This window comes from Leishmania major, chromosome 34 (assembly GCF_000002725.2).
Source record: "Leishmania major strain Friedlin complete genome, chromosome 34".
NCBI lineage: Eukaryota > Euglenozoa > Kinetoplastea > Trypanosomatida > Trypanosomatidae > Leishmania > Leishmania major.
Window position 1 is genome coordinate 663,420 of NC_007286.2, and position 25,067 is coordinate 688,486.

The following is a 25,067-nucleotide window of genomic DNA, read 5'->3' on the forward strand; positions in this document are numbered from 1 at the left end:
GTGGTGGAGTCGAGAGCTACAAAGGAGAGCAGGCACGCTCACGTACTGTTCCTGGATGCGCTCTGCGTGTGAGGGAGTGGGTGGCGGTAGCTGGGGCCCCAATGCATGCTATCTAGACGGCGGTTTGCTCGTTTTTTTTTCTGTGAACGACAGATGCCGCCTTCCAGCCGAACCGCGAGAGGCGACGTCGGGGAGCGGAGCAAACCAGAGACAAGAGCGCAGTACGCGTTAGGAAAGCGCCACTCAACGGAGAGCAAGAGATGGACAGATATGATGAGACGCAGGAGCCATGATCTCGTCTCTCCTGGGGTGCCCTGTCTCCTCCGTCGGCGCGGTTTCCATCTCGGATGGCAGTGTGAGTCACACGTACCGTGAAGCGGACGCGAGAAGAACGCGTGCAGTTGCCTGTTGCTGCGCGCTCGCACTTATTCGCCTGCCCCTCCCACTTAACCACCCGCTCTGCCTACGTCAAGTGAGTGACGCCCGCAGAGAGGAAGTCAGAAGCGTGTGTCCCGCAAGAGGCGCAACAACAACAGAAAAAAAAACACACAGGAAAGCGCACGGCGAGAGGGTCAAGAGCCAGATGGTCATCTTCCTCGCCCTCTCTCTCTAGTGCGTCTTCCTTTTGCCCATCGTTGTCCGTGCAAAATGGGGTGGCGATGCCCTTCGTATTCGCAGCGTACACGTGAGCTCTTCAGAGGTGGCCCACTCGGCAGCTTCACTTATCGGTCAGAAAAAAAAAAGGGAAACACCAAGTACAAAACGACGTGGGCACATCCATAGCGACGCACACCAGCGTAGCGACCGCACTCGCTCGAGGTAGGTCGTTGCATCCACGTGCACTTCTTCAGGCCGTCACCCGGCGTCGCCCGTAGAGTCGTAGAGCGGTTTGCCGCGGGCGCGAAGGGCCTCCTCGCGTCGAAGATGTGCGTCCGCATTGGCCGGGATCTTCAGCTGCGCGTCTAGCGAAGAGGCGGTGTAGTCATGGGGCAGCTTCCTGCTCAACGATGCGACTGTTTTGTACTGCGTCGACCCCATGAGGGCCTCGAAAAGCTCCTCGGTGAGCGCCACCCCGGCTGCGCAGGCTTCCAGAAAGACCATCATGGCCGCGTTTCGGGAGTCCGCGCCCTTGACGAGCAGCTCGTAAAGTACGGCGTCTGGCTTGACCGTCGGCTCCCCTTCTGGTGTACGGAGAACATGCTGAAGAAAGACATCCATGGCGGAAGGGAAGTCGGCGGGGTGCATCGTCGTGTACATGCGCATCATAATCTCAATCAGCTCGCGCTTCTCCGTCGCCGTGACCAAAAACTTCTTGCGCAGAAACACAAAGAGGGACTCTGCCTCGTCCTGCAGGTGTTCTCGGCAGCACCGGCGCAGCAGCGAGGCCCACACGAAAAAAGGAATCTCGCGCCTGCCCTCGCCCTTCTTCGCAGAGCCCACCGTCGCTTCGTTATCGCATGCCCCATCGTCCGACCTGCTTCGTTTCTCCGACAGCATCGATGACGCCGTTGCCGCGGCGGGGGAGGAAGAGCATCGGCGCAGCAGCTGCATCGCGCTCGGCACCGAGAGCCCAGCGATGAAGTCGTTGATAACTGCCCACGGCGCCGTGTACAGCACATCCGGGCTGACTTGCCGCTGCACGTCTCGCACCACGAGCGCACGCAGACCTCCGTCCATCTTGACGGACTTTGTACTCACCATCAGCTTCACAAGGAGAGCGAGCTGCAGCTGCTGCACCGGTGTGTGTGTAGAAGGGGCAGTGAGGCAGCCAGCCCGGGCGAAGTCCTCCGCCAGCTCAGCAGGCAATGAGATGTGCGGCATCGTAGTAACATGCAGTGTGACGCCACGCTGGTTGACGGCGTTAAAATAGTTCAAAGCTTTTTCCATCTCCCGCGACTGCGCGCACCATGCTAGCACGGCATGAGCTGCCTGGTACGGCACCGGCGCCCCCTTTGCCGCACTTGCTCGCTTGTCTAGTGCACCAATGGATGTCTTGCCTGGCATGAGTGGTGCCTGCTCATCCAACCACTCCAAGAGCCGCTTCCACCAAAGATCCATCAGTTTCGGCGCAGGCTGAGTGTTGGCCAGTGTGGTGAAGAAGACCTCCCACGTTTCGGGACGCACCGCCGTGCGCATCGGAGCTGCGCTTGCGATCGGCGCGCAAGACGTCGAGAGCTGCGCCAGTGCGTGACCCATGTAGTACCCAGCGAGGTCCCCCACGACGCTCCGCCGCAGCTGTCTCACCTCTCCAGCGACGATCTCTGGCGTCTGGCGCAACCCTGCAGCGCGGTGCTCTCCGGTGGCTACGGTCGACTCACGCACGTCGTCAAGGGACCACAATGCCACGAACAGCACCTCGTAAAAAGACGCGTCGGGTTCGATCAGGTCGGTGTCGCGCATTTCACTCAAAATGAGCCGCACCTCGCTTTCAGTCCGCAGCAGGCCGCTGCAGATTAGCGTTGCGTAGCAGTCGCGAACCTCGGAGAAGTACGCGTGGCGCGTCGCCGCGTCACGAGAGCGGGTAGCCACACCACTGATTCGCTTCCACGTCTCCTTCAGCCTTCGTACAGCGTCAGTTGTCATCTGGGGTGGTGCTTCGTGCGCTTCCTGGGTAGCACTTGCGGCTGCCTCAGGGTGGGACGCCAGCAAGCGCCGAAGCAGCACCTGCATAGCGGCCTGGGTAGAGCCCAAGGAGCTCAAAAGTAGCTCATCGCGATACTGGACACGTCGGTCTGCCAAAAGGCTCGTGTACACGCTGGTGATCTGCCGGCGGTACTGCAGAAGCTCGGCGATAGATGTGGCCAGCTTCGCCGTCTCATCGTCGCTGTGGGGCGTCGAAGATTGCACCGACTCGGCACTCAAGCAGGTCTGAAGAGATGACAGCGCTTCTTCCTTATTCGGGACGGAGTTCGGGCTTGGTGTGGAGGAGCATCGGCGTGCGCACCTCAGCGCTGCGCCAGCGCACGCCGGCATCTGCAAAGTCTGAATGATAGTCCTGCTCGTCGAGATTACGCGGAGCGCGCTTGCTCGTGGTGCGCTGGTGGCCAGAAAGGACACGCCTGTTCGCCGGCAGAGCTCACAAAACTGCATCGCATTTGTGGATGGTGATCAGACTGCGTGGTGAGACCAAGAGGCTCCCTACCGTTCAAGATCGTTCGCAGCACGCGGCGTGCTGTTGTGCGTGGGGCAAGCACTGCTTGCCGAGTCACAAGACTGGGCTTATCCGCAATACGCAGTGGGGTAGCGAGTGGAAAGACGGTAGCGAAAAGGAAGAGAAGAGGGAGGGGTGATGGGGGACTACACCCGTGCGTTTCCAACCCGGCGCACAGAAGGACGGCAACAGCGGTGAAATTTCGATATCTACGCACAAAACCATATACCTAGATGCGTATCTGCACATCAAGGGCTCTCATCCCCGTACCCTCCTTGCGCGTCCTGTTGCGTGTATGCCACTGATCACGCAAGCTCTTCTCTCTTCAGTGCACCAGCACCGCGCTACACCAGTACAATAAATGCACACACATGCCACAGAAAAACGATGCTTGTCTGCGCGTGTGTGCGTTTCCTTCTCGTTTGCTCTTCTCTCCGCCTCGCCGGAGGCGAGCCGGGGCACAGGTCAGCGACGACGCAACATCGTGAAATGCGCAATACAGATGCACAGCAGCCCGGCCACCACCATCAGACATACAAGGGGTCCACTCGTCAACATATGCGCACGCACGTGCCCTCCTCTTCAGCGGCGTACACGGGAGGGAAAGAGCGACGCCGGCAGTAGCGTCAACCTTGAACCGGCGGCAGCTGGCATCGCGAGGTCCCGTCTCCACCCCCACCTCTTTGCCGTCACCCATGCGAGGTCAGTGACACAAACCAGTATACAACGTCCTTCTTGTCTGCGGCCTCCACTGTGCGCGTGTGCTTGCGCTTCCACACCTCCTTCACTTCTTCAGTGGACGACAGGGTGGCCTTCGACTTTGCCGGGGAGCCGCCACGGGCACCAGCCGTCGTGACACGGCCGCCGGACTTGTCCTGCGACTCCTCCACCCACACTGTGCCTTCCTGCACCATCCGCTTCAACGCCGCTCGAGCGCGGTGCGTCTCCCAGTGGAGACCGCTTGCTATTTGCGACTCCCGCACAGCCACACACTGCTGTGAAAACGGCAAGGAGACGCTTGCCTCGCTGCCCCTGTCCTTGCCGAGGTCAAAGGGATGGGCACCCAAGGCGTACGCGGCGCCTACACCGCTGCGGTGGCCGCTTCTGTCCCCCGCAGTCGCCTGCGCGCTACCCTCCGGCGCCATTGGCGCGCTCTTTCCTTGCTCCTCCACAGCCGCTTGCTTGGCCCTCTCTATCTGCTCCTTCTGCAGCCCGAGCACGTAGTTCAGCAGCAGCACATGGTCTCCGCCGCGCGCGCCGTCTGGAGTGGTCTGGATGTAGGAGACCCCACCTAACTTCACCACGTTGTAGCCGGCGCCGAGTACTGAGAGTTTGGAGAGCGCCGTCAGCATGTCGGCCTCCGAGATGACGATCCGCTTTCCCTCGTCACGGCGGTCACACTTGCTGCTACCGCTGCCGCTGCCGTGCGGCACGACATGATGACAGTTCCGCGCGTTGCTGCCCAGCAGCGAGCTGGCGTCATAGGCCTTCTGCACAAAGAACTGGACACGCTGCAGCGGCACGTAGGCGCCGCAGAACTTGCGCTCTCGCATGCACGCTTCGACGGTGCGACTGGCAAGCTGGTAGTAGAAGTCGCCGAGTCCGAGTGCGTCGGCAAACAGGTTCTTCTTTGACGAGATGAGGTCGACACCGAGTGAGTCGGCCAGCTGGCGAAAGCGCGCACGAACGACGGGGTCTTCCGTGATGTCAGACTTATGATTCTGCGCCAGCGCTTTGAGCTGTGCCTGGAGCTCCTCCAGCTGGTCCTCGATTTGCCCCACGCGCTCCGCCGTAATCTGAGCGCCGAGATCTGCCATCCGCTGCTGCTGCTGGCGCTCCTGCAGCACGTGACCGACGCCGACACGACGCCGCATACCTCCAACTACGACAAAAAAGAGAAACAGAAAGTGTAATCCGGAAGGCGCTCGCGAAAGACGCGATGTTGTAAAAGAGCGAGCAAGTGGCGGCTGCAGCAGACAGTCACCTACAGACAAAGCCTGCGCTGCACAAACGCCACAAAGAAGCAAATAGAGAAGCTTGGTGACTCTACAGGGAAGCTGCCATGGAAGTCACCGCATGCACCACTGCCGCTGTTACTGGAAGCTCTCAGGTGCAATCACGCCCAGGCGCGCACCAGTGCACCCCAAGAAAAAGCACCACTGCGTCGCCGAAGCGCAGAAACGCGAAGCGAAACAAAAAACACAAAGAAAAGCAACGAGAAGAAGGCGGAGGAGAATACAGAGAGAAGAGTTCAGCACATATCATAATCGCGAGCAGGTGTAGCGTGCATTGACACCTGGGTAAGTATGAATGTCCCCTGCCCCCCCCCCTCACACACACACACACACCCACACACAAAAGAAAACAGCAACAGCGAACAAAGGTTCATTGTGCGCGGTCTGTGCGGGCAAAGGGGCAGGAACAACCTCAGAGTGGCATGTGCACCAGAGGACACGGCACATCTGCTTGGTGCGAACAAATCTCTCCCCCACCCGCAGCGGCATCATCTACATGTTTGCTGCCGTAGACGTGGTTTGTGCCACCCAACCGGACACCTCTCAGCACGCCCGCGTACCGTGTGAGAAACAACTGCGGAAGTGGGACAGCCGCAAAGAAGAGAGGGTGGGAACACTCAAGTGCAGCGCAGCGAGCGACGGGGCCGCGAGACGACGCCAACGTAGCTGGCTTTCTTTATACGTGATACACAGCATTTCTTCAGCGACCCGTGAACGGTTTGAAAAGGGGTTTGTCGGTCAGCGAGTCGCGCATGCTTGCGAGATGGCGCAACATTCCCAGTCGACGTCGCCGGTCCGTTTCGAGTTTCAGTAGCCGGTCTTCCACACGATGCTGCCTCTCCAGCGAGGTGGCGCGGGTCTCTAGTGCGCCAGTTGGCGTGGTGCTGTACAGGTCCACGCGCTGAAGCGCCGTGTGTGCTGCCATCGGCAAACCGGCAATCAGTGGCGCATGTTGTGCGCCAACGGAGACGGGCGCGGCACCCAGCTGCAAATCTAAACCAGGAGCAGTCATTTTTTCAGGACCCACCGTGCGCTCACTGGGCAACAGATTGCACTGTATCGAGGTGCTAATGCGATCTGTAGCCGCGGAGACTTGCGGACGAGGTGGCTTCGGGCAGCCTAGATCCTCTGTCGGCTGCCGCGTGGCAGAAGAGGAGGCACCACGGCGAGGATGCATCTGCATATGCGGCTGCTCTTCCGGTTTCCTCTCTTGTAGCCAACGTTGTTGCGTTGCCTGTCGACGTTCTCGTAGCGCAGCGGCGTCTGCGTACACACGTGCACCGTCGATAGAACTCGCTCCCCAAAGCTCCGCGACCTGGGGCAGAGGCAGTTGTCTGGCGGGTAAAGTTGCCACTAAGGGACATGAGGGACTCGTCACCTGTGCAATCGTCTCTGCATCGACCTCGTCTGAGCTCGACACGGAGACGTCTGCCACCACTTCAGCGTCACCCACTATACTCTGCGCAGAGGTGCCTTGCCACGCTTTGGCTTCGCTTTTACAGTTCTCTGTCCGCGATGCTTGTTCCAGCTGAGTCCGTGGCGCTGCTGCCGCCGCCGCCGCACCCGCAGCAACACCGGCACCGTGAGAGTTCTTCAGCTCACGAAGTTTTTCTCGGCAGATGCGCGCACTGTGTGGGGCGACGGTTGGATGAAATGATGGCGACGCCACTTTTTCATGAAGTGCTGCGTCTGCCGCTTTGCGTGCTTGCGTCGCCTCCAGTCGCAAGAGCGAGGCGCGCGTGTGCAGTGGTGCCTGTGCCGGGGCGGACCTGCTTCGACGACCATGTGAAGGGACGGGCCGCTCGCTCACGTAGTCGTCGCTGCTCCCACTTTGGCCGCCGTGCCGGACGCTCGAGTGGCGTTCGTTCGCACGCGGCAGCTCAATGCCCCCTGTGAGCGGGTCGCAGTGGAGTTTGGTGGACGCGTTCCAGCGGGGCGGTGGAGCGTCAGCCGTTCGTTCGGACATCTGCGAGGCATAACGTTTGTCATGAGAAACGGTGCCAGAACCCGCGCCACGACGAGTCGACGCAGACGGAAATGGATAAAGCCTAGCGAGAAGGGTCCGCATGCTCGACTTCTGCGCCGAGCTATTCGGTGGCAGGTGAGGCTCACTGGCAGATACCCCTTCATCTACGCGCCGCAGCAGCGGAGGTGCCACATTCCACCGATTCGTGGGAAAAGAAGGCGCGCTGCCGCCGAGAAAGCGGTGCACTGCCGGCGACTCACTGTCCGTTCGTGTCGCACGAGGGGCAGCCACTAGACCCCCTCCAAGTTCGTCGAACCAAGCGCCGCGGCGAGCGCTCGCTTCACTACTACCAAAAGATGGTATCGTCACGTGCCGCTCTGTGCCGACGGGCGGTGACGCCGGAAAATCGCTGGGTCGCCACGACGAGAGCGGCGGCGCTACAAATGGCGACTGCTGGACTCGGCTTTGTCCACTGCAATGGCCAGCGACGTCGTCTGAGACGACGGGCGCAGCCTGGAAGAGGGCGGAGGCTATCTTTGCGCCCTTGCCATCCTTTTCATTATTCACGTAGTCGATGCGAGCCACCTCCTCCTGTGTCGTATCGGGTGGGAAGCGCAAAACTCTCTCCACCGCCTCGCAGTGCTGAAAATCTCCGCTGCGGCTGGACAGGCAGCTGCTGCTCCAGTTGATGCCAACTCTGGCTTTCGTGGCAAACATCGATGCAGACCACGCTGCCTTCGTGTCGGCCATCGGCGACGATGCATGCTTCTCTTGTATCATGGCCGCAGGCCGTTGTGGTACGTTGGAAGCGTCCCCCTGCGATGGAGGCGAGTTTTCCACGCCCCGCCTCCATTTCATAGGGGAGGCGGTCAGCTGAGCCGGCAGCGGAGAGTTCGGAGAAGCGGAGCTGAAATGGATGCGCGCGACAGACGCGCTGCGGTGCCGCGGCTGCGACGCCTCCGCCTTCTCAAACCCGTCCGAGACGCCGGTCGAAGAGTTAGACGCAGATGAACTCGTTTCTTCCCACATCTCTCGCACAACCGGCGAGTTGTCGAGAGCCACGCCGATTACGTGAGGGGAAGGAGAGGTAGAATCATGCCCTACGCCCCCGCTGTCGCGAATGGCCGGTGTTGTCTCCACGTGCGGCAACACGCCGTTACCGTCTTCATCGGACATGGCCAGAAACTCCTCGATGTACGAGCGCGCCGGGGCCGGGCTGCGACAAAACATCTCCGACGCCCTAGATGACGACAGCGAGGGGGACTCCGGGCCTGCGCGACTGTCAGCCGCGCTTTTCGGTTCCGCTTGTTCGCGTTCTCTCGGGTCGCCACCGGCATACCGCGTGGGCCGGTGCGGTGACGGAGAGGAGCCGCGGTGAAAGTCTATGATGCCGCGAAGCGGAGAAGGTGACGCTGGCGGTGGAGAAGACTCTCTAGTTGATGCGCTGAGGAGCTGCGTACCTGAGGCAGGGGAAGATGCGGTAGTGCTCGCCTGCACGGAATGCTTCACGGACTTCGTCGTCGGCGCCACCGAGCGAGCGAAAGTCTTGCGAACCGGGTGAAAGGAATGATGGTTGGCGCCAGAGGCCGGCGAGGGCGAAGCAGAGACGGATTCGCTCCCCCAAGTAACGGGCGCCGGCGAGGCCTCTAGCTCCGAATACGTCGACGCCGTCGTTTCCATTGTATGTGCTCGGTTCGCCTCTTCGAGGACGATAACCGGAGCCTTGCGCACCGGGGTAGATCGAAGGGGCAGCATTTTTGCTTAGCTTTTCCACCCTTTTTTACCCCCCTCCCCGCCGGTCCGCGTGTGGCTTCACCATGCAAAGGGAAAAGAACGATGACGCTTTGATGGGCGTGTTAACTCTCTCTCTCTCTCTCTGACCAGAAGGTAGCCGATGCACAATCGGGGTCTAATGGGAAACAACGTCTATGCAGCTTGTAAGCGTGTATGTGAAGGAGCGGTTTGGTGTGTGCGTGTCTATGCTTCTGATGTGCGAGAGCTGTGGTGATGTGTGCGTGTATGCAGCCTCCTCAACTGTTGCCTGCACTGGCACGGTGGAACGGGCGGCCGCCGACGCAAAAGAGAAGAAAGCGAAGCACCGGTTCTCCTCCATGAATGTTTGATAGGCACGTCCGCACGAATCAACCAAACGCGGTGTCGCTTGCCGTTCTTTCACCGGTCGTCGTCTTCTTTGATCGTATATCCAGGTCCACTTGGCTGCGCAGATGGCACCGCAGCGGTGAGCCCTCGAGCAGGTAGCGGGACACCCAGCTCCAGCGAAGGAGGCGCCGGCAGCGCGGAAAAGAAGCGGAAAAAAATGGAGCACAAAAAGAGGCTACCTGATGGAGACGCGTGTCACTCGAGGGGCGCGACCGTTGAGGTAGCACGAAGCAAGAACTGACGCGAGCATTTTGGTGAGCCGGTTACGCAGCAGAGCTTGAACCAGCACTTTTTTCATTGTGGAGAGACAGGGAGAGGTCTTCGTTGTAGAGTGAACACACGCGCGCACGGGCGCAGATGCTCACAGACGGCGCGCTGTCTGCGCTTGCGCCAACCGTGACACGGCATGTAGCTCTCCAGCTAATGTGCTCCTTTATTATTTCCTGTCACGAAGAAAGTCGAGGCGAAGGGGGAGGTGATGGGGACAGAAAACTTAGCCACGTCAAAATTGCCTTCCACCTTTTTTTTTTTTGGGGGGGGGGGCGGATTCCTTCGTCACTTTTCGGTGGTTTTGTTTACGTCTTCAATGTTCATGCAGTCTGGCACTCACGCAGGCGGACAACGCCGAGCAAACGAACGCACACGAACCAAACCGAGAACCATCAATGCACATGCACGAGCCTTCACGTGCTCATCAGCAATCTGCTGGGTCACAGCAAGCCGACAAGACGCACAGGACGACATCATAGAGGTGCTCCGTGCCCACAAATACTAAGATAAACGGAACCTCCCGCTACAACAACAACTCTCTCTCTCTCACACACACGCAAAACGAGAAGAAAAAGCACACAGCACTAACACTGGCTTGTCTCCGGATACTGCACCACACACTGAGGTCCGCTCCGCCTCATTACATGCCTTGCGATAGGGTATCCGACCAAAGCGAGCAAACACCAAGGGGGAGTACGGCTAGAGTAAAAAAAAGGAAAGAAACGTTGCGCACGTGCACACAAACACCATCGGATGCCATCGTAAGCGCTGCACGCACTCAGCTCTGCCGCCTGAAATGCAGAGTATGAGACGATTATCTCCACCCCTTGCAGCATCTCTACCACACTGCGTGTGCCAGCCACACAAGCATAACTGCGGCGAAGAAAAAAAAAACAGACGAAAGTTCGGGTCTAACGCACACGCTGTTCATGTCTGCAACAGCTGCTTGCCTTATGCCCCGATCATCATGTGTGTCTGCAGGCCCGATAGATGTTTGCGTGTTTTCTTCCGTTGTCCTATCTTGGATTCCCTGGGAGGTCCGTCGTTCACGCGCCTTCTCAGAGGTGATTCGCCTTTTTCTCCATCCTTTCGCTGTGGTGGGTCTCGGTTTCCGGGTATACACCTCCACGCACACCCACGACCGTTGCCAACGCCGCTGAAGCTCTCCATCTACATCCCGGCCACGACCTTAAGGTGGGGACGAGTACTCGACACACCTGAACACCGTACCGGGGCTCCTCATGCACCTCTCCCGTCGCCCCCATAAGCTGGATAATAGAACGACGACAGCACACTGACAGACACCCACACAGGCGTGGGCGTGCATTCGGGAGAATGAGCGGGAGCTTTATCGACGTGCTTGGGTAGGTCTTTTCTTGTTATTTTTTTTGTTGCTACTTGCAGAGAAAAGACTTGAACCAGCGACGGTGGCCCTGCCTTCGTGTGTGACATTGCTGGCTTTAGATGGTCCTCTTGCAGTTTTCAACCTTCTCACCATCCGTGCAGATGCCCAGCAGACGCGACGTGTTCACATTGCTGCCCTTGAACCAGTACTTGATGGTGTTGGCTACATCGGCCGTATTGGCGTCCTCGGCGATGTCGCTCAGTTGCGCGAGCTCCCCTTTTGTGTACACCACCACGAGCAGTGGGGCAGCCATCTCCGCGTTGGCACCGTCGCTGGTGACGATCACGAGCCAGTTCTCCGCCTCCTTACTGGTGCGCCTAGAAAGAGCCAGGGCGATGCGGCCCACCGCCGAGTCGAGCAGGTTCACCTCACTGCGTTCCTGCACCGCCAGCTCCGGGTTGTTCACCTCCGCCTCGGTGATTTTGCTCAGCTGGAAGTACAAAGCATCGGCGGAGTGGTTTATCATTTTCTCGAAACCAAGCAGGATTTCGTCATGGTACAGCTGCGCGCAGTCATCGCATGTGATGTATTTGCGGAAGGCATTGCAGTATGCCGACTCCTTCGTTTCCGGGCACTTCTGGCCGGAGCACTCCGTGTCAAGCAGACCCACCTGCGGGCATGGACTCGTGCCCGCCGCCCCCAAAGACCAGTAGGTGGACGGTGCAGCCACGATGGTGTGCTTACCCTGCGACTTTAGCCATCGAAGGATCGACGTGGTGTTGAGCAGCGTGTCGGCACTTATGGTAGCGGATCCAGTGAGGAGGTTGACGAGCGGGTTCGCCGTCTTTTTGGCAGCGATCGATGCAAACTGCCCGCCCGCTTTGGAGAGAAGGCGCATGAAAGGGGACTTGTTGCTCCTGAAGGCGCGGCCCACCGTCATGGGCGACAACCCCTTCGCAACAATGATTACCATCTTCGGCTTTCTAGCATCGCCGACAGTTGTGCGGGCCGTGTTGGAGACGACAGTCAGACATGCCAGGAGAAGGAAGACTACGGCGGTGACGAGCACGGTGCGGCGCAGAGCACGGGCGTGTAGGGCCTCTTTCACCTCGGCATTGGTGTGCGTGCCAGGTTCCTTCGGCGGCGGCGGCACCTTCTTTGGAAGTGACGTCATCTGTTTTGTTTTTCCCACTTCGACTGAGCAGGTGAGAGTAGTACTACGAGTCTGTGAGAACGGCCGACAGTCCGAGGGTGCCTCTACTGACTTAGGTGATCGATAAGGTGAAAGCAGCGTGCGTGCTAGAGAAAAGTGTATGACACGGACTTTCCGCGCAACAGAAGGCGTCGACGCGCACAGCGTCTGCCTTCCGCGCCGACGCCCAATTATGAACAACCGAAAATAATAGCTAAATAACACAGGAGAGTGTGTGGTGAGCACAAGGGCCTACGACAAAGCCTGACCGTAGGAGAAACACACTGCACGCCACTCGACAAAAGAGGGCAATGTAGGCACACAAAATAAGAAGGGGTGAGGGGGGGGGAGGACGCGACAAACTCAAGCGCCACTCTCTCGCAAACAGGATGGTAGACACGCTGGTATCAGTACAACTGCGAATAGAAGCCCATGCAGGAACACACAGAGAGGACAGCACGGTAGTTGCCTACACAAAAGAGAAAAACAGAAAAGACCCAGAGAGCCAACACACAGAGGGGGAGAGAGAGAGAGAGCGAGACAGAGGATTGTCCTTTACTACAGATGTGCAACCGCCGTTTGTGAGGAGCCCGCGGCTGCGCACACGGACAACAACAAAAGGAGAAATGGGCGCCGAGGAGGGGGCTATCGAGCGGGGTCGATGACTTCGAGAGGAAGTAGATGAGCCGCGTCGCGCGCGCACAGGTGAGCGGGGGGGAGCAAAATTCAGCAATACTCTCGGACAAAGTCCAGAATAAAACGATGCGATGAAGAGCAAACCAGCTACCCTTTGCATGTCGCTTGTGTTGTCGGGGTGCCAGGGAGAAATGCCGACGTGCGCGTCCGTTCATACACGAGGCGGTGAGGGAGGAGCACAGGTGACGAGTCACGGCGATGAGAACAAGGGAAGGAAAAAGAGTGACAGGCAAAGGCAAAGATGAAGGGGCGCAGTTGTGCAGAGGAGTGGAGGGGGTAGAATGTAGCCAAATCATGCAGCTTCCCCTCCAATGGGAAGGAGGCATTTCGAATGCCCGGCCCATTTTTTCTTTTAAGTCCATGAAGAAGTCCCGTTAGAAATCAATCTGCTCCTCACGTGTGCTGCCAATGGTTGCCGAAGGATTTTCCATGGAGATTTTAAGTGCATCTTCTCGAATTCAATTTTTTCTCGGTATCTCTTTCGATTCTTTTCGCGCAGAGCAGTTAAGAGTATTGAGGTGGCCTCTGTTGCACTGCCGCGCACTGATGGGTTCTCCTTCGCCCACCTCTCCCTCCTGTGTAAACAATGGGCAAGCAAAGTAAACGACAAAGGCGTGCGTGAAACTGTTTGGAGTGGGGTGAACCATTACCAACAGCCGGATGAATAAGAGGCACACGTTTTTTCAGCACAAAGACGAAAAGGAAGAGTCCACGTAAGCCTACTGAGAAGGGATCCTTGACAAGGCAAGAAGGGCAGGTGATGCACAGCTGCCCCATCATGAGATGGGCAAGCCAGCCACCTGCTTCAGTTTCGTGAACGGCAATTGTCTCTCTTGCCGAGCGCCACTATTATTCGCTGCCGCCGGACTCCTCGTCAGTGTGGTGATATCCTGGAGGCTCCGTCTGAGAAGACAACGGTGGCCCGAGAACTCGAAAAAGCGCTCGCGCGAGGTCGCGGTAGTGGGGTCTGTGGCCCACAGGACGTCCGCACTGCCCTACAAAGGGCACGTCCCACACTATGCATAGCGCTGAGCCCGCTCAAAGGGACACGCCCGCAGCGCTGGCTTGGGTGCTTTCACCTGGTCTGGACAAAATACGCTGCGCAATACCAGAACCGCGATGCGCTGCCCCAGAAATTCTGGCGCGATATGGAAAGGTGGGGCCAAGGTCACCGCCGCTGCGCGGCAGCGCTAGCGGGTTCAGCGCAGCGCCGCCAACGATCCCGTCAAACTCCACTAGCAGGAGGAGCCCCGCACTGTAGTACACTATGATCATCGGCGAAGAAGAATCCTGAAGCTGCTGGACTAGTGCCGCACCAGCGGCGACGGACCACTCGACAGAGTTCAGCGCTAGCAGGCGCACTGTGATAGGGAAGCTCTCCAACGCCACGCTAAAGAGAGCGCCGTGGCGATCGAGGGTCTCCAAGAAACAGCGTCGCCCCACAACGCCGCCGCAGACGGCAGCAAGGGGCTGCTCAACGGCCGTCCGCTTTCTTCCCCGCGTCTCCCCGAGACCGCCCAGAACGCCCCCGCACGCTGTCCTTCATTGCCTTTGCTTTCTTCGCCACTGTCAATCGGAGCGGAAGAGACGCACGGCTACGCAAACCAGCAAAACACACATCTTGACCGCAGAGAGACAGCCCTTTCGCTGGGCACACGGCGCATACGGAGGCGATAGAGCCGCAAAGTCGTTCGTGGACCCCGTCACTCACGCATCTCCAGCAATCACTCTTGCTAGAGCCCCGTGAAGAGTCACACGCGTGAGCAGAAGCACGCCGCTGCGTCGTGCGCGTTACAACGGGATGAGTGGACACCGGTCCCCGGCAGAGGTGACAGTCACCACTTTCAAGATGTCTAAGCGAATAGCAGAGGAGAGCTACCTAAGAGCAAGGCCCACACGGACTGCGTCTTCAACGCTGGAGGAAAATGCGGTGACGTACACTGTCAACTGTGTGGTGGCTGTCGAGTCTATCTGCACATGTGCTGTATCACAGCAGCAGGATTTGTGTTTAGCGCGATGCGTGTGTTGCATACTTCCTGTTGCGCTTCCTCATCCTCGAGTTGTATCCATACGAGAAGGCGGAAACAGGACCAAGGAGAAAAGAGGTCATGCTCAGATCACCGTTGACTGCGTGCGTGTGCGAGGTTCAGGCAGGAGGAACGGTGGGGATGAAGAGGGAGCGAGTGGGGAGAGGGATCGGTATGTAGGCTCAATGCAACCCGAGAAAAGCGCAGCCCCGAGTGGCCCGCGCGCGTGCCGCTATTCGACATAATCGACAGAGTTTACCCACGCCAACGCGCATCGCCAAGCAAGGCACAGCAGAAAACGACTGGGCTTGCCTTCAAACGGCACCTGTGACACCGAGGTGAACTTCACGACCGAAGCGGTCGTGGTGCTCTTTTCGCTTGGTGCTAGCGGGTAGCAGCACACAGCGCACCAGGAAGCAGAGACTGGTATGCGAGTGCTCAAGAAGGAAGGCCACAGCAGTGGCACGTGGCGGTCGACCGTCGTCTTACGTCTGGACTTACACGACCGAGTTCTCTTTTCGGATTCGTCTTGAATGTTCAGGCGGTAATTCTTTTCGAGGTGCCACCCTCTTCGCCTCCTTCTCCCCCTTCCCCCAAACACAACAAAAAGTTTTAAAACGAAGCTAAAAAGATGCGGCTGTCAGCCAGCAAAACGAATGCGTAACAGGCAGGCAAGGAGGAGAGCGCAACGTGGAGCGGTCTAGGAGGGAGAAGGGAAGGGCACAATGGACACAACACATGCAGTGAAAAGGCATGCTTCTCACAACCACGAAACAACAACAACGAAAACGAAAAACACACAAAAAGAAGCAGAACAGTGAAATATAAGCAGCAGCGAGAGAGAGAGAGGGCCGCCAGAAATGGGGTGATCAAACACAGGAGATTCCTTCATCCTTTCGTCGCACCGCCTTTACACCCGACGTGCTCTCCCTTCGCGCAAGGCTGGGTCGCCCCCCCCAAAAAAAAACCTGGTTGCTGAAACAAAAGAGGACAGAGGTGTGAAAAACGCCGGGGTGCGTGTGTATGTGTAGGCGCTCTCGGGCTTATATCACCGTCTTTTGCTGGCATAGGTTGCTGTTATTCTTCTTGTTTAGCCCCCTATCAGAACAGTGCGCAGGGCATGCGAGCGCGTATACTGGTGCACGCGTTTTCAAAGTGAAGCAAGCGGTTGCGGTGCGTGGCTGCTTGTGCACCGCTACGGGACGCAAGCAGCTATGGAGCTGCCGCGCTATAATGCACGTGGGCACATTCGACAAGGGCACACGTATATGACTGCAGACACTGACAGCCACACAGTTGCGCGAGAAAGCAAAAAGCGGATCCAAAAAAAAAAATATATATATATATAGAAATCAAGCGGGACATTAGTAGGACAAGCTGCTTCTCGTTTTGCATGCAACGTGTCCATTCCACCATACAGCATAAACTCACCTCTGGTCTACCCCTACTCAGTCACAAACCCCACTCGAGTCGTGCGCAGCAGTGATTGAAAAGCCTCACAACCATGCGCTCCCACACCGTCAGCTGAACGCACCCTCTGAGCCAAGCTCTACCCACCACCCGCGCTCTTCAGGTCACCCCACTGCCGCTCCCAGTACGCCGGCCACCACCTGGTGCATCTCCCTCGGGGTGGCACCCAGGTTTGCCACCGGTAGGCAGTGCGAGAGCCGGGTGAGTTACACTCGAGTTGCATTGGCACTTCGTCTACCGTATGGATGACACCAGCGTGTGCACTGTCGTAGGTTGCTCCGACGCAACGCTGTCCAGGACCGGAGCGCCGAAATTGGTAGTGATACATTTCTCTCGCCTCTTCCTATGTAGTAGACACTGGACCCTGTGATGCCACGCATTGAGACGGGTGCACCCACTTCTCCACCGCCATCCGGGTTCACATATATATCACACGTCAGCAACGGCAACATAAACATTGCACAACTACGCACTGCTGTAAAGAAGAGGAAATAGAGACGGAGATGACACACACGCACACACACACACAGTGATTACAAGCAACAAAAAACAGTAAGAGCAGCTGATAGCACCCACATACACGGTTCATCTTGGCGTACTTGGGAAGGTTCGAAGATGAAAAGGCAAACACGCACTGAAAAAACAAAGGCGGCGGAAATGGACGAGGAGGATGAGGAGAATTTCGAACCGAAAACGGAAAGAGAACTTCGAAAAAGAAAACACTAAGCTAGAACATGTATGCATGTGTGCAGATGCATACACAAATAGTCACGATGAGCTTGCACACCTCACACCCTCACGCAGTACACTTGCCACTGGCGAACACGGCATTGCTCAACCACAGGCATGTCATGTTCTAAACGAAGAGGATGTGGGAAGAGCAGTAGGGGGAAAAAACGACAGATAAGTAAGGCAGACTGTTAGACCAGAACAACACAAAAAAAAATGGATCCAAATCCAAATCAAAACCAAAACCGTACAGCAACGAAAAAGAAGTAAGAAGTAAAAGAAAAAGAAAGAAACCACTCACACGCGCCACACAGGCATAAAAGAGAACACAGAACGTCGCCATCAATCATAGCTGCGTGGACGTAAACACAGATGCACCACGAAGAACCCAAGTGCAACCATACGTTGGGCTCTGAAACCATCGACGCCTATACGTATGCATGAGGAAACGAGCACGAAAAACGCAGTCGCTCCTTTTGCAAACCCCAGCCATTACTGGGAGACACGTGACGACGTTTCGCATGCGAAACAAGCAAGTGGAAAAAGGTGGCAGGCTTTCGGGCACCTTTCGCATCTCTTTTTGGGAGGAGGGGAGGTGCCAAGCCTCAGTCACTACATCAGCACATTGCTCGATGCGCAACACCGTTTTGGGCATCGGTGTTTGTGACAACTGGCACCCAACGGGCATCATGAGGCAGGCAGAACGCACTGCTGCTATGACTTTCCGCTGTTCATGGACACACATAGGGGCCCATCGGCAGGTGCACTCCTCGTTTCATCAGAGTATCGCTCTCTTTCCATGGTGTATCCGGGCGCTACTTTGTGAGCTTCGCCGCCCTCGCCTGCCTCTCTTCCCGCAGGTGATATGAGGCGAGGTGCGCCTTGAGGTCCATCTTGGCGTGCATGTAGTAGTGGGCGGAATCGTACTGCTTATGCAGCTGGTTCATGATGGACTCGGCCGCCTCAAGACTTTTATCGCGGTACGCGATGTAGGCCTTTTCGTAGAGTGCAAAAGCCTGTGCGTAGGAGAGACTCCACTGCCGATCCTTGTACTGCGGCGTGTCTTGAATTGCTTTGATCACCTCCAAGGCGGCTTGCCGGTCCTTCTTCGACTCGCTGTTCGCCAGCAGCATAGACTTGCAGACGCATAGGGATAACAGCCGGTAGTTCTCAGGGAGGGAGGCTCTGGGTTCGTGCGAACTCGGGGATGCAGCAGGCGAACCAACCTCCCTCGACACATGCGACCCCACCGATGTCGTGTTCGAGGAGGAAGCCAGTGACCGCGACGCCGTTTCTCTGTTGCTGCCCTTCTGCAGCGAGGCCACATAATCGGACAGTGGCGTGTTACGATGCACCGGCTCCCGTAAAAGGTATGCGTCGATCAAGGTTACCATCTTGTCTTTGCGCTCCGCAGGGTACTGATGGGCGATGCCCGCAATTAGACACTTTTCATACGCTGGCAGCGGCACAATGTTGCGAATGATAAGACCTTCCGGAACGGGCTCCAGTGGCTCGCCCAGCTTCTTCTTTGCAACCACGGTGGACGGGGTAATGCCGCAGCTCACCAGGATCTCCTCCATTCGCTTCAGCACGAACTGGTCGTTGTGGTTTGGCTTCCCGCCAAGCGTGACAGGCTTGCGCTGCGCTGCCGCCCAGTAGAGCTGGGTGATGGTCTCAGCGATGGCTTCTCGTGTGGAGACGTCGGAGAAGATCAGCTCCACCTTCGCCTCGCTCGAGCCAAGGATGCGGTTTAGATCCTCCAGCGGGAAGTCCAGCACGCCGTCGGGGTTCTCGATTCCCTCTGCCCATTCAATCTCGAGCATCTCAAGACAGCACGCCTGCGCGTACTGGTATACGGCATTCGCCCACTTGGACGTATTCGAGAGGATCTCGAGGCACCGGCTCGCACGCTTCCACTGGTGCACAATGGCGTAGTTGAACCACTGATCGTACAGAACGAAGTCGCGGAGCTGCGGCATGGCAGCCAGCAGCTGTGGGTTGCTCGTAATAGCAAGACAGTTATTCAGCTTGGAAATGCTCAGATCTACGGAGCGCGTCAGCCGTTCGATACGACCGTCGAGCCAGAGGTGCAAAATCGACTCACGTATTTTTTCCTTCTTCAGCGCCTCTGTGCGCACTTCGTGTGCGATGGGCAGGTAGGAATCAACCAAAAACGCCGACGTCGCTGGTAGCATGCCGTAGAGTGCAAGCAGCAGGGCACCGGCAAAAGGCGACAGCAGCGTGTCGCTCTTGAAACACTGGCGGACAAGCTTCAGTCCTTCCTGCCGGTTGCCTTCGACGCCGATGAAGCGGAGTACAGCTCGAACGTTGTCTGGCAGGATCGAAAGTGCGAGCTTCATAGCACCGAGGCCGAACTCGACGCAGTGCACCGAGTTGCGGTCGAGGCCGAGCGTCTCTAGCGCGGTACTTTGTTCGAGGGAGGCGTCTCTTGCCGCTAACCAGCTTGGAGACCGCACCGGTGAATTCACGTCGCTGTCCCCCTCCTCGCCAGCAGCGGGCTTGTGCTGGGAAGTCTTGACGGTTTCTTTGCTTCCATATTTGGCCTTGTAGCGGTGCTCTAGCTCCATGTAGAGGGACTTGTAGCTGGTGTTCGCGCGGTTCAGCGCTAGTCCAGCCTTCACGAGCGCTGAGACGGACTGCTGGAACACGAAGACGAAGCAGCGCAGGGCCTGGCTCTCCGCATGCATTGTCTTCGCGCGGAACTCCGCGGCGCTGAGCCAGTTCCCCTTCGTCTCCTTATTGCGCTGAAACACCTTAGAGAAGCCTCGGGATATCATGCTCTTCTCGCTGGATATCACCTGTGTGGCGAGCGCGCTTGACCTGGTGAGTAGTTCGAGTGCTATGTCTGCCTGCGCCTGCTCCATGGAGAGGCCGCAGCGCACAAACGCAATCAGTCCAGCGCCGCACACGGCTAGAGGGTCTTCGCTCATGCGACTCCGCAGCGCAGCCTCACTGTCTGCGATTCTGTTGGCAAAGAAGGCATCGACCGCATACTCGATGTGCGAGTCCATGTCCCTGATCATCTCTGGGGTGAGGTTGCGCAGTCGCTCGACTTCGGCGCGGCTGTGACTGAGCACCTTCAAGTTCGCCTCGTCGTCCAGCTGCTCCAGCTTCACGATATCGAGCTCCTCCTCGACCGCCTCCATGTCCATCGGGTCAGCATGGCGTTCCGCCAGCGGCGCACTCGTCTCTGCGCTTTGCGACATGGGGGCACCCTTACGAAAACCGCCGACAGTGCAAACAGCTTCCGTTGCCAAGAAGGGGAGAGATCAGGAGGGAGAGAAACACACGGGGGCTCCGAAGAGGGAGTTCCGCCAGCGTGGGGGAAGGGGGGGGCAGTGAGAGGAGATGCGACGGCACAGACAGACAAACACACACACACACACACACACACACACACATAAAACAATGCATGCACGAATGACGAACTGCTATGAAAGGTGCCGGTGTGGGCGAAGCGTCACAAGTAGAATGCGGGGCAATACAACACAGAAAGCAAGAGCAGCGAACCGACCGAGACTTGCTTTCTTGTTTTTTTGTTGTTGTTTCGCGTGCACGAGGGACCCAAAAGCCGAACACCAGGAAGGCCTTTCGAGTGTGTGCGCGTGTGCAGTTCACCACTAAAACTACGCTGTCAGGTGACGTTTACGATGTTCAAACAAGCACAAACGAGCTTCCGTGCACGTACACAGTCGACGCGAGGTAAGCGATAGGGACGCGAGTTCAGCTCGTGGTGAGGGTGCAAAGAGAACAGGAAACACGGGAAATATAAAAGGACAAGAACAGGTGATTGCGTGTGCTTTCCGGCTATCGAGCCTATTGTGTTGGCTTCACTATATATATATATATGTAAATATTCGCATACATATATTTATGTAGTGTTGCACCACACTAAGGGAGAACACGGCGGTGTAGCGAATACGCAAACGCCTACACACACCGACACACACAAGAAGGCAAAAGAAAACGCCACGTCATTCAACTTGAAGTGCACCGGCGACCAGCACAGTGGGACATCGAGAGAGAGAGAGAGAGAGAGCAATGATGATGGAGAGGGAGAAAAGAAGGAGAGGGTTGGAAGATCAACAAGGCGAGCGCAAAACACCGCGCCCTACAGAAGGGGGAGCCCTGTTGGGTGCACAGGGTTGCTTTCCTACAGAAAAGGAGAGAAGCAGCACTCGCGTGATGGACAAAGTTCATCACCTGTAGGGGTGCTGCACGCAACTCGAGGCAACTGCTAACGACTCGAGCAGCGACACGTGGGCCTTCGGGTTCGTCATTTTTGTGCTTGGCTACGGATCATAGACGGCGCGGGGGCCTCAAAATGGGAGTGCTGGGGAGAGTTGAGGGAGAGTGTCAACCCGCTTTCAACACCGTTCACGCCTAACACATTTTGGAGGAGCCTGGAAGCCAACAGAGACGCAAACTGCGCACACGCAGACATGGAGGCAGAGAGCCCCAAACACCCGATATAACCGATAACGACCACCTTCATCCACTCCACCATCACACAGATATCGAGAACTGAAGCTGTGCACCCTTTTCTATCGTGTATTGCTCACCAGCAGCCCCATAGTAAGTAGAGGAGAAGGGGTGCACTGATCAAAGGACGACACGAAGATAGATCGAAGGGTGGTACAACAAGCCGCGCCGGCGTTTGGGGGGGGGGAAGGTGCAGGGTTGTGATAATTCTCGCACAGGCGGCACCGCGTGAAACTTCGACACTGGTCTTCGATGGCGATGGACGGAGATTAGAAATAAAGAAAAGACATGAGAGTTTCAGACACGCACGCACAGAGAGAGGGAGAGATTGTCATCCCTGAAGCGCGGTGTGGCTCAACAAGGCACAACAAAATGTTGCCGCTCAACACAAACCCGCGCAGTTAGACGCAACGTATCTGGTCCACAAGCAGAAAAAACAACAGAAAAAGAAAAAAAAACAGCGACGCAGTATACCCCTAGACACCAACAATGCACTCACATGCAAAGAACGAGCAAAAAATGGAGGAGGAGGGGGGGGGAGAAAGTGTGGGGGTGGCATCTGAGCAGAGAAGGGAAGAAAAATGACACAGAAAAAGAGGGAGACGAGATGGATTTCATAGGAACTCTCCGCTTTCCCTCCCGATTCAGAGTCGACGCACGTACGCAAGGAAGATGGCTTTGTTGCCAGCTCTGTTTGGCGGGTGCTTGCTGGAGGAGGCGCGATCAAAAGCGTCCGAAGATTTGTCTGCCAGCGACACAAGGGCAGATGAGCAGCGAACTCTTAGGGAAAATCTGCAAGAAAAAGGGGATGAGGGTGCGCAGAACGTGCAGGCGTACACACCCACATGCATAAAAGCACGCACACATACACATACACACCCCTGCACACGCACGCATCTACATACACACCCCTGCACACGCACACATCTACATACATACGCGAGTGAGACAGCGTTAGCAAGAGAGCCCAACAAAGACAACAACAAAAACGATGAAGCCTCTTCGGTGAAGCGTAAAGCACGCTTTTTGACAGCGGCACAACAAAAAAGAGCCCCCCCCTCCCCTCCCCTCCCCTCCCCCTTCCAAACACAAAACTAAACATGAAAAATGGCAGCGCCCACCAACGAATAAATATTAAGAGTAGGTGCAGCAGGTGCAACAACATAACAGTGGGGCAGACGGGAATAGACCCAAGCAGCTGGCCAGAGGAAGCTGGGGGATCGAGGAGGGAGAGTGACAGAGATTGAAAGGGGAGGGTTGAGTGGAGGAGACAGCGAAGAACTACACAGGTGTGCCACTGAGGTAGCGCACGAGAGCCGCAGAGGCGCACCTGAGTAGGCAAATACTGATCGAAACAACAAGCACATAGAGAAAACGCCAACACAGAGACTCATGGGGAAAAAGGTCAACGCTGACGTGTGCAGCTGAAAGGGAGACAACGGGGAAGCACATGACAAACACGTATCCCGGTCTGTCCCTCTGCTAGTGCTTTTTGAGTGCAGAGAGTTCCGCTTCGAGATCCTTGACGGTGCTCTGCAGGTACTGAATGACGCTGCGCTGCTCTAGGACAAGCTGACGGAGATGGGACTGATCTTGGCGACCTTCCTGGACTAGCTTGAACAGTTCCCGCATGTGACGCGACATGGCCGCCGGGTCAGACATGTCGTCGACACCATCGTCCTCAGTCATGTTGAAGACGCTCTCGTTCTGGCCCTCGCAAGAGTCGTCGCTGGTGGATGCCTTCTCATGCAAGGCGTCTTCGTCTTCATCCTCGTTCTCCGCTTCGACTTCGTCCACCGCGCCCTCCTCATCCACATCACGGTCACTGACGTCGACGTGCGGCGAGCGAAGAAACTCTTCGTTCGGGTAATCGGATGAGTCATGCGCACGGCCGTCGCAGGCTTCCCTCGCTGGCATATCCACAAGAGTGCGACGAAACGACATTCCGGCCGTCGCACTGGCATCGCCGTCCTTGGTGAGGTTAGCGGAGGCGAGCAAAAAAGGGGCGCGGGCGTCTGCAAAGCTCTGCAAAGAGCTTCCGAGGCAGGCTGCCGAGTCCACGAGCTTTGACCGCCCCTCTGTCATGGTGGGCTCAACCGCTGTACTGGCGGACATGGCCGACTTCGTCTGCGCCATGGCCTGCACCATAGTGCTTAGCCCCGCCAGCACCTCTGGACGCAGCGGTGTCTCGCCGCTCTCCAGCTGGTGGCGCAGCTGCCGCAAGTTCTCCTTGGACAGGGCATGCAGAGTCTCATCTTTGGTCCCACCGGTGCCGAAGTACATGGTGTCGAAACCGCGAGTGGATGTGGTGCTCCACATGTCGTCCATCATATCGCCAACGGAGGCCAGCTTGGCAGGGCGGATGCGCGACAGCGAAGCGACCTCAGAGATGGACATGGCATCAATTTCGCTGGACTCTACCATGAGGCTGGCTGCCGTCGTCTCGGGAAGCACCGTCGTCGTGGACGCGTTGCGCTGGCGCTGCAGATAGGGCACACCAGAGGCGACGATGTTTTCCATCCTGAGCGGGGCAGGACCACGGGACAGTTCGTGCAGGTGCTGGTCCAGGTTGGCGGAGCTGAGAGGGTCTGTGTGGTGTCGCGTCGGGCTGCCTACCTGCGGATCCACGCTGGCGTCCTCGACGTTCCACCCGTTGCCCTCAATGGACAGCTCACCACCATGCAGGCTGGTGTTGCTGTATTGCGTGACGGAGTCGGCCACCTCGCTGCTGAGGTCGCCCGGGTCCCGGGTGCGACCGGCTGCAGTCAACACTGAGGCCTCTCTGTGATCCCCGACCTCCTTCGTTTCAATATTCAACTTCGGCAAGTTCGTGCCGTAGTCGACGTAGGCGTCGTCGGGAATGACGTCCAAGCGCAGGGGTACATCCCCTACCTCTACTCGGCGTGTGAAGCCGTGCAGGTTATGGTTGCTCAGCGCCAGTTGCTGAGGCGGCTCATGATAGACTTTAATAGCGCTGCCCTCGAACGACGTCGTCATCGCATCCACGGACATGCGACTCTTCGAGTCGGACTGCGGCGACTTGATACCCGGATGCGCTACTGGGCTGCTCGTGCCGACAGTCAAGTTGCTGATCTCATCGTATTCATCAAAAACAGACTCGCCTTGGCGAGTGGCGTGGCCATCACGCGAGGCCGCTACCGATGACGTTTCTGTATCCATTCCACGAGAGAGGGAGAGACAGCCAAGCTACGGCGGCGGGAGGGGAAAAGGAGGCGGCGAGGCAGTACAGCGCAGCCGAGAATGACAAGGCGTTTACAGAGGCAAGGAATACGATCACAGGGCTAAGCGGCACAGCTTCAGTCCTCACAGACAGCAGCTGATTGGGTATTCGTGGATAAAGGCCCGAACTCAGCGTCGTAAGCCGTGCTTGTGTCTGAGAAGTAGAGAGAGATCAGCGAGGCTACAGGTGTGGCTCAGGTCGTCGCGGTCCTATCGACGATGAAAAGAAAAAGATCAGGATGTGCGCACGAAAGGCTGGAGGGATGGCGGTGCTCTGTTCTTGTCCAGTTCTGTGAGAAGAGT

General features: G+C 57.4%; 6 protein-coding genes across 6 annotated transcripts; all 6 read right to left on the reverse strand.

The window, feature by feature from the left end:
- Nucleotides 1–855: 855 nt before the first annotated feature.
- On the reverse strand, nucleotides 856–2,973 carry LMJF_34_1460 (conserved hypothetical protein; the record flags this gene model as incomplete). Its single annotated transcript, XM_001686190.1, has 1 exon — nucleotides 856–2,973. The coding sequence occupies one exon, from the start codon at nucleotides 2,971–2,973 to the stop codon at nucleotides 856–858; it is 2,118 nt and encodes a 705-aa protein (XP_001686242.1).
- An 867-nt stretch (nucleotides 2,974–3,840) lies between these two features.
- On the reverse strand, nucleotides 3,841–5,025 carry LMJF_34_1470 (conserved hypothetical protein; the record flags this gene model as incomplete). The annotated part of the gene is made up of 1 exon (XM_001686191.1): nucleotides 3,841–5,025. The coding sequence occupies one exon, from the start codon at nucleotides 5,023–5,025 to the stop codon at nucleotides 3,841–3,843; it is 1,185 nt and encodes a 394-aa protein (XP_001686243.1).
- Nucleotides 5,026–5,866: 841 nt separating this feature from the next.
- LMJF_34_1480 (conserved hypothetical protein) lies at nucleotides 5,867–8,887 on the reverse strand (the record flags this gene model as incomplete). The annotated part of the gene is made up of 1 exon (XM_001686192.1): nucleotides 5,867–8,887. One exon carries the CDS (start codon nucleotides 8,885–8,887, stop codon nucleotides 5,867–5,869), a length of 3,021 nt encoding a protein of 1,006 aa, XP_001686244.1.
- A 2,135-nt stretch (nucleotides 8,888–11,022) lies between these two features.
- LMJF_34_1490 (conserved hypothetical protein) lies at nucleotides 11,023–12,081 on the reverse strand (the record flags this gene model as incomplete). The annotated part of the gene is made up of 1 exon (XM_001686193.1): nucleotides 11,023–12,081. The coding sequence occupies one exon, from the start codon at nucleotides 12,079–12,081 to the stop codon at nucleotides 11,023–11,025; it is 1,059 nt and encodes a 352-aa protein (XP_001686245.1).
- A 5,755-nt stretch (nucleotides 12,082–17,836) lies between these two features.
- Nucleotides 17,837–20,248, reverse strand: LMJF_34_1500 (conserved hypothetical protein; the record flags this gene model as incomplete). Its single annotated transcript, XM_001686194.1, has 1 exon — nucleotides 17,837–20,248. One exon carries the CDS (start codon nucleotides 20,246–20,248, stop codon nucleotides 17,837–17,839), a length of 2,412 nt encoding a protein of 803 aa, XP_001686246.1.
- A 2,758-nt stretch (nucleotides 20,249–23,006) lies between these two features.
- On the reverse strand, nucleotides 23,007–24,536 carry LMJF_34_1510 (conserved hypothetical protein; the record flags this gene model as incomplete). Its single annotated transcript, XM_001686195.1, has 1 exon — nucleotides 23,007–24,536. The coding sequence occupies one exon, from the start codon at nucleotides 24,534–24,536 to the stop codon at nucleotides 23,007–23,009; it is 1,530 nt and encodes a 509-aa protein (XP_001686247.1).
- Nucleotides 24,537–25,067: the final 531 nt, after the last annotated feature.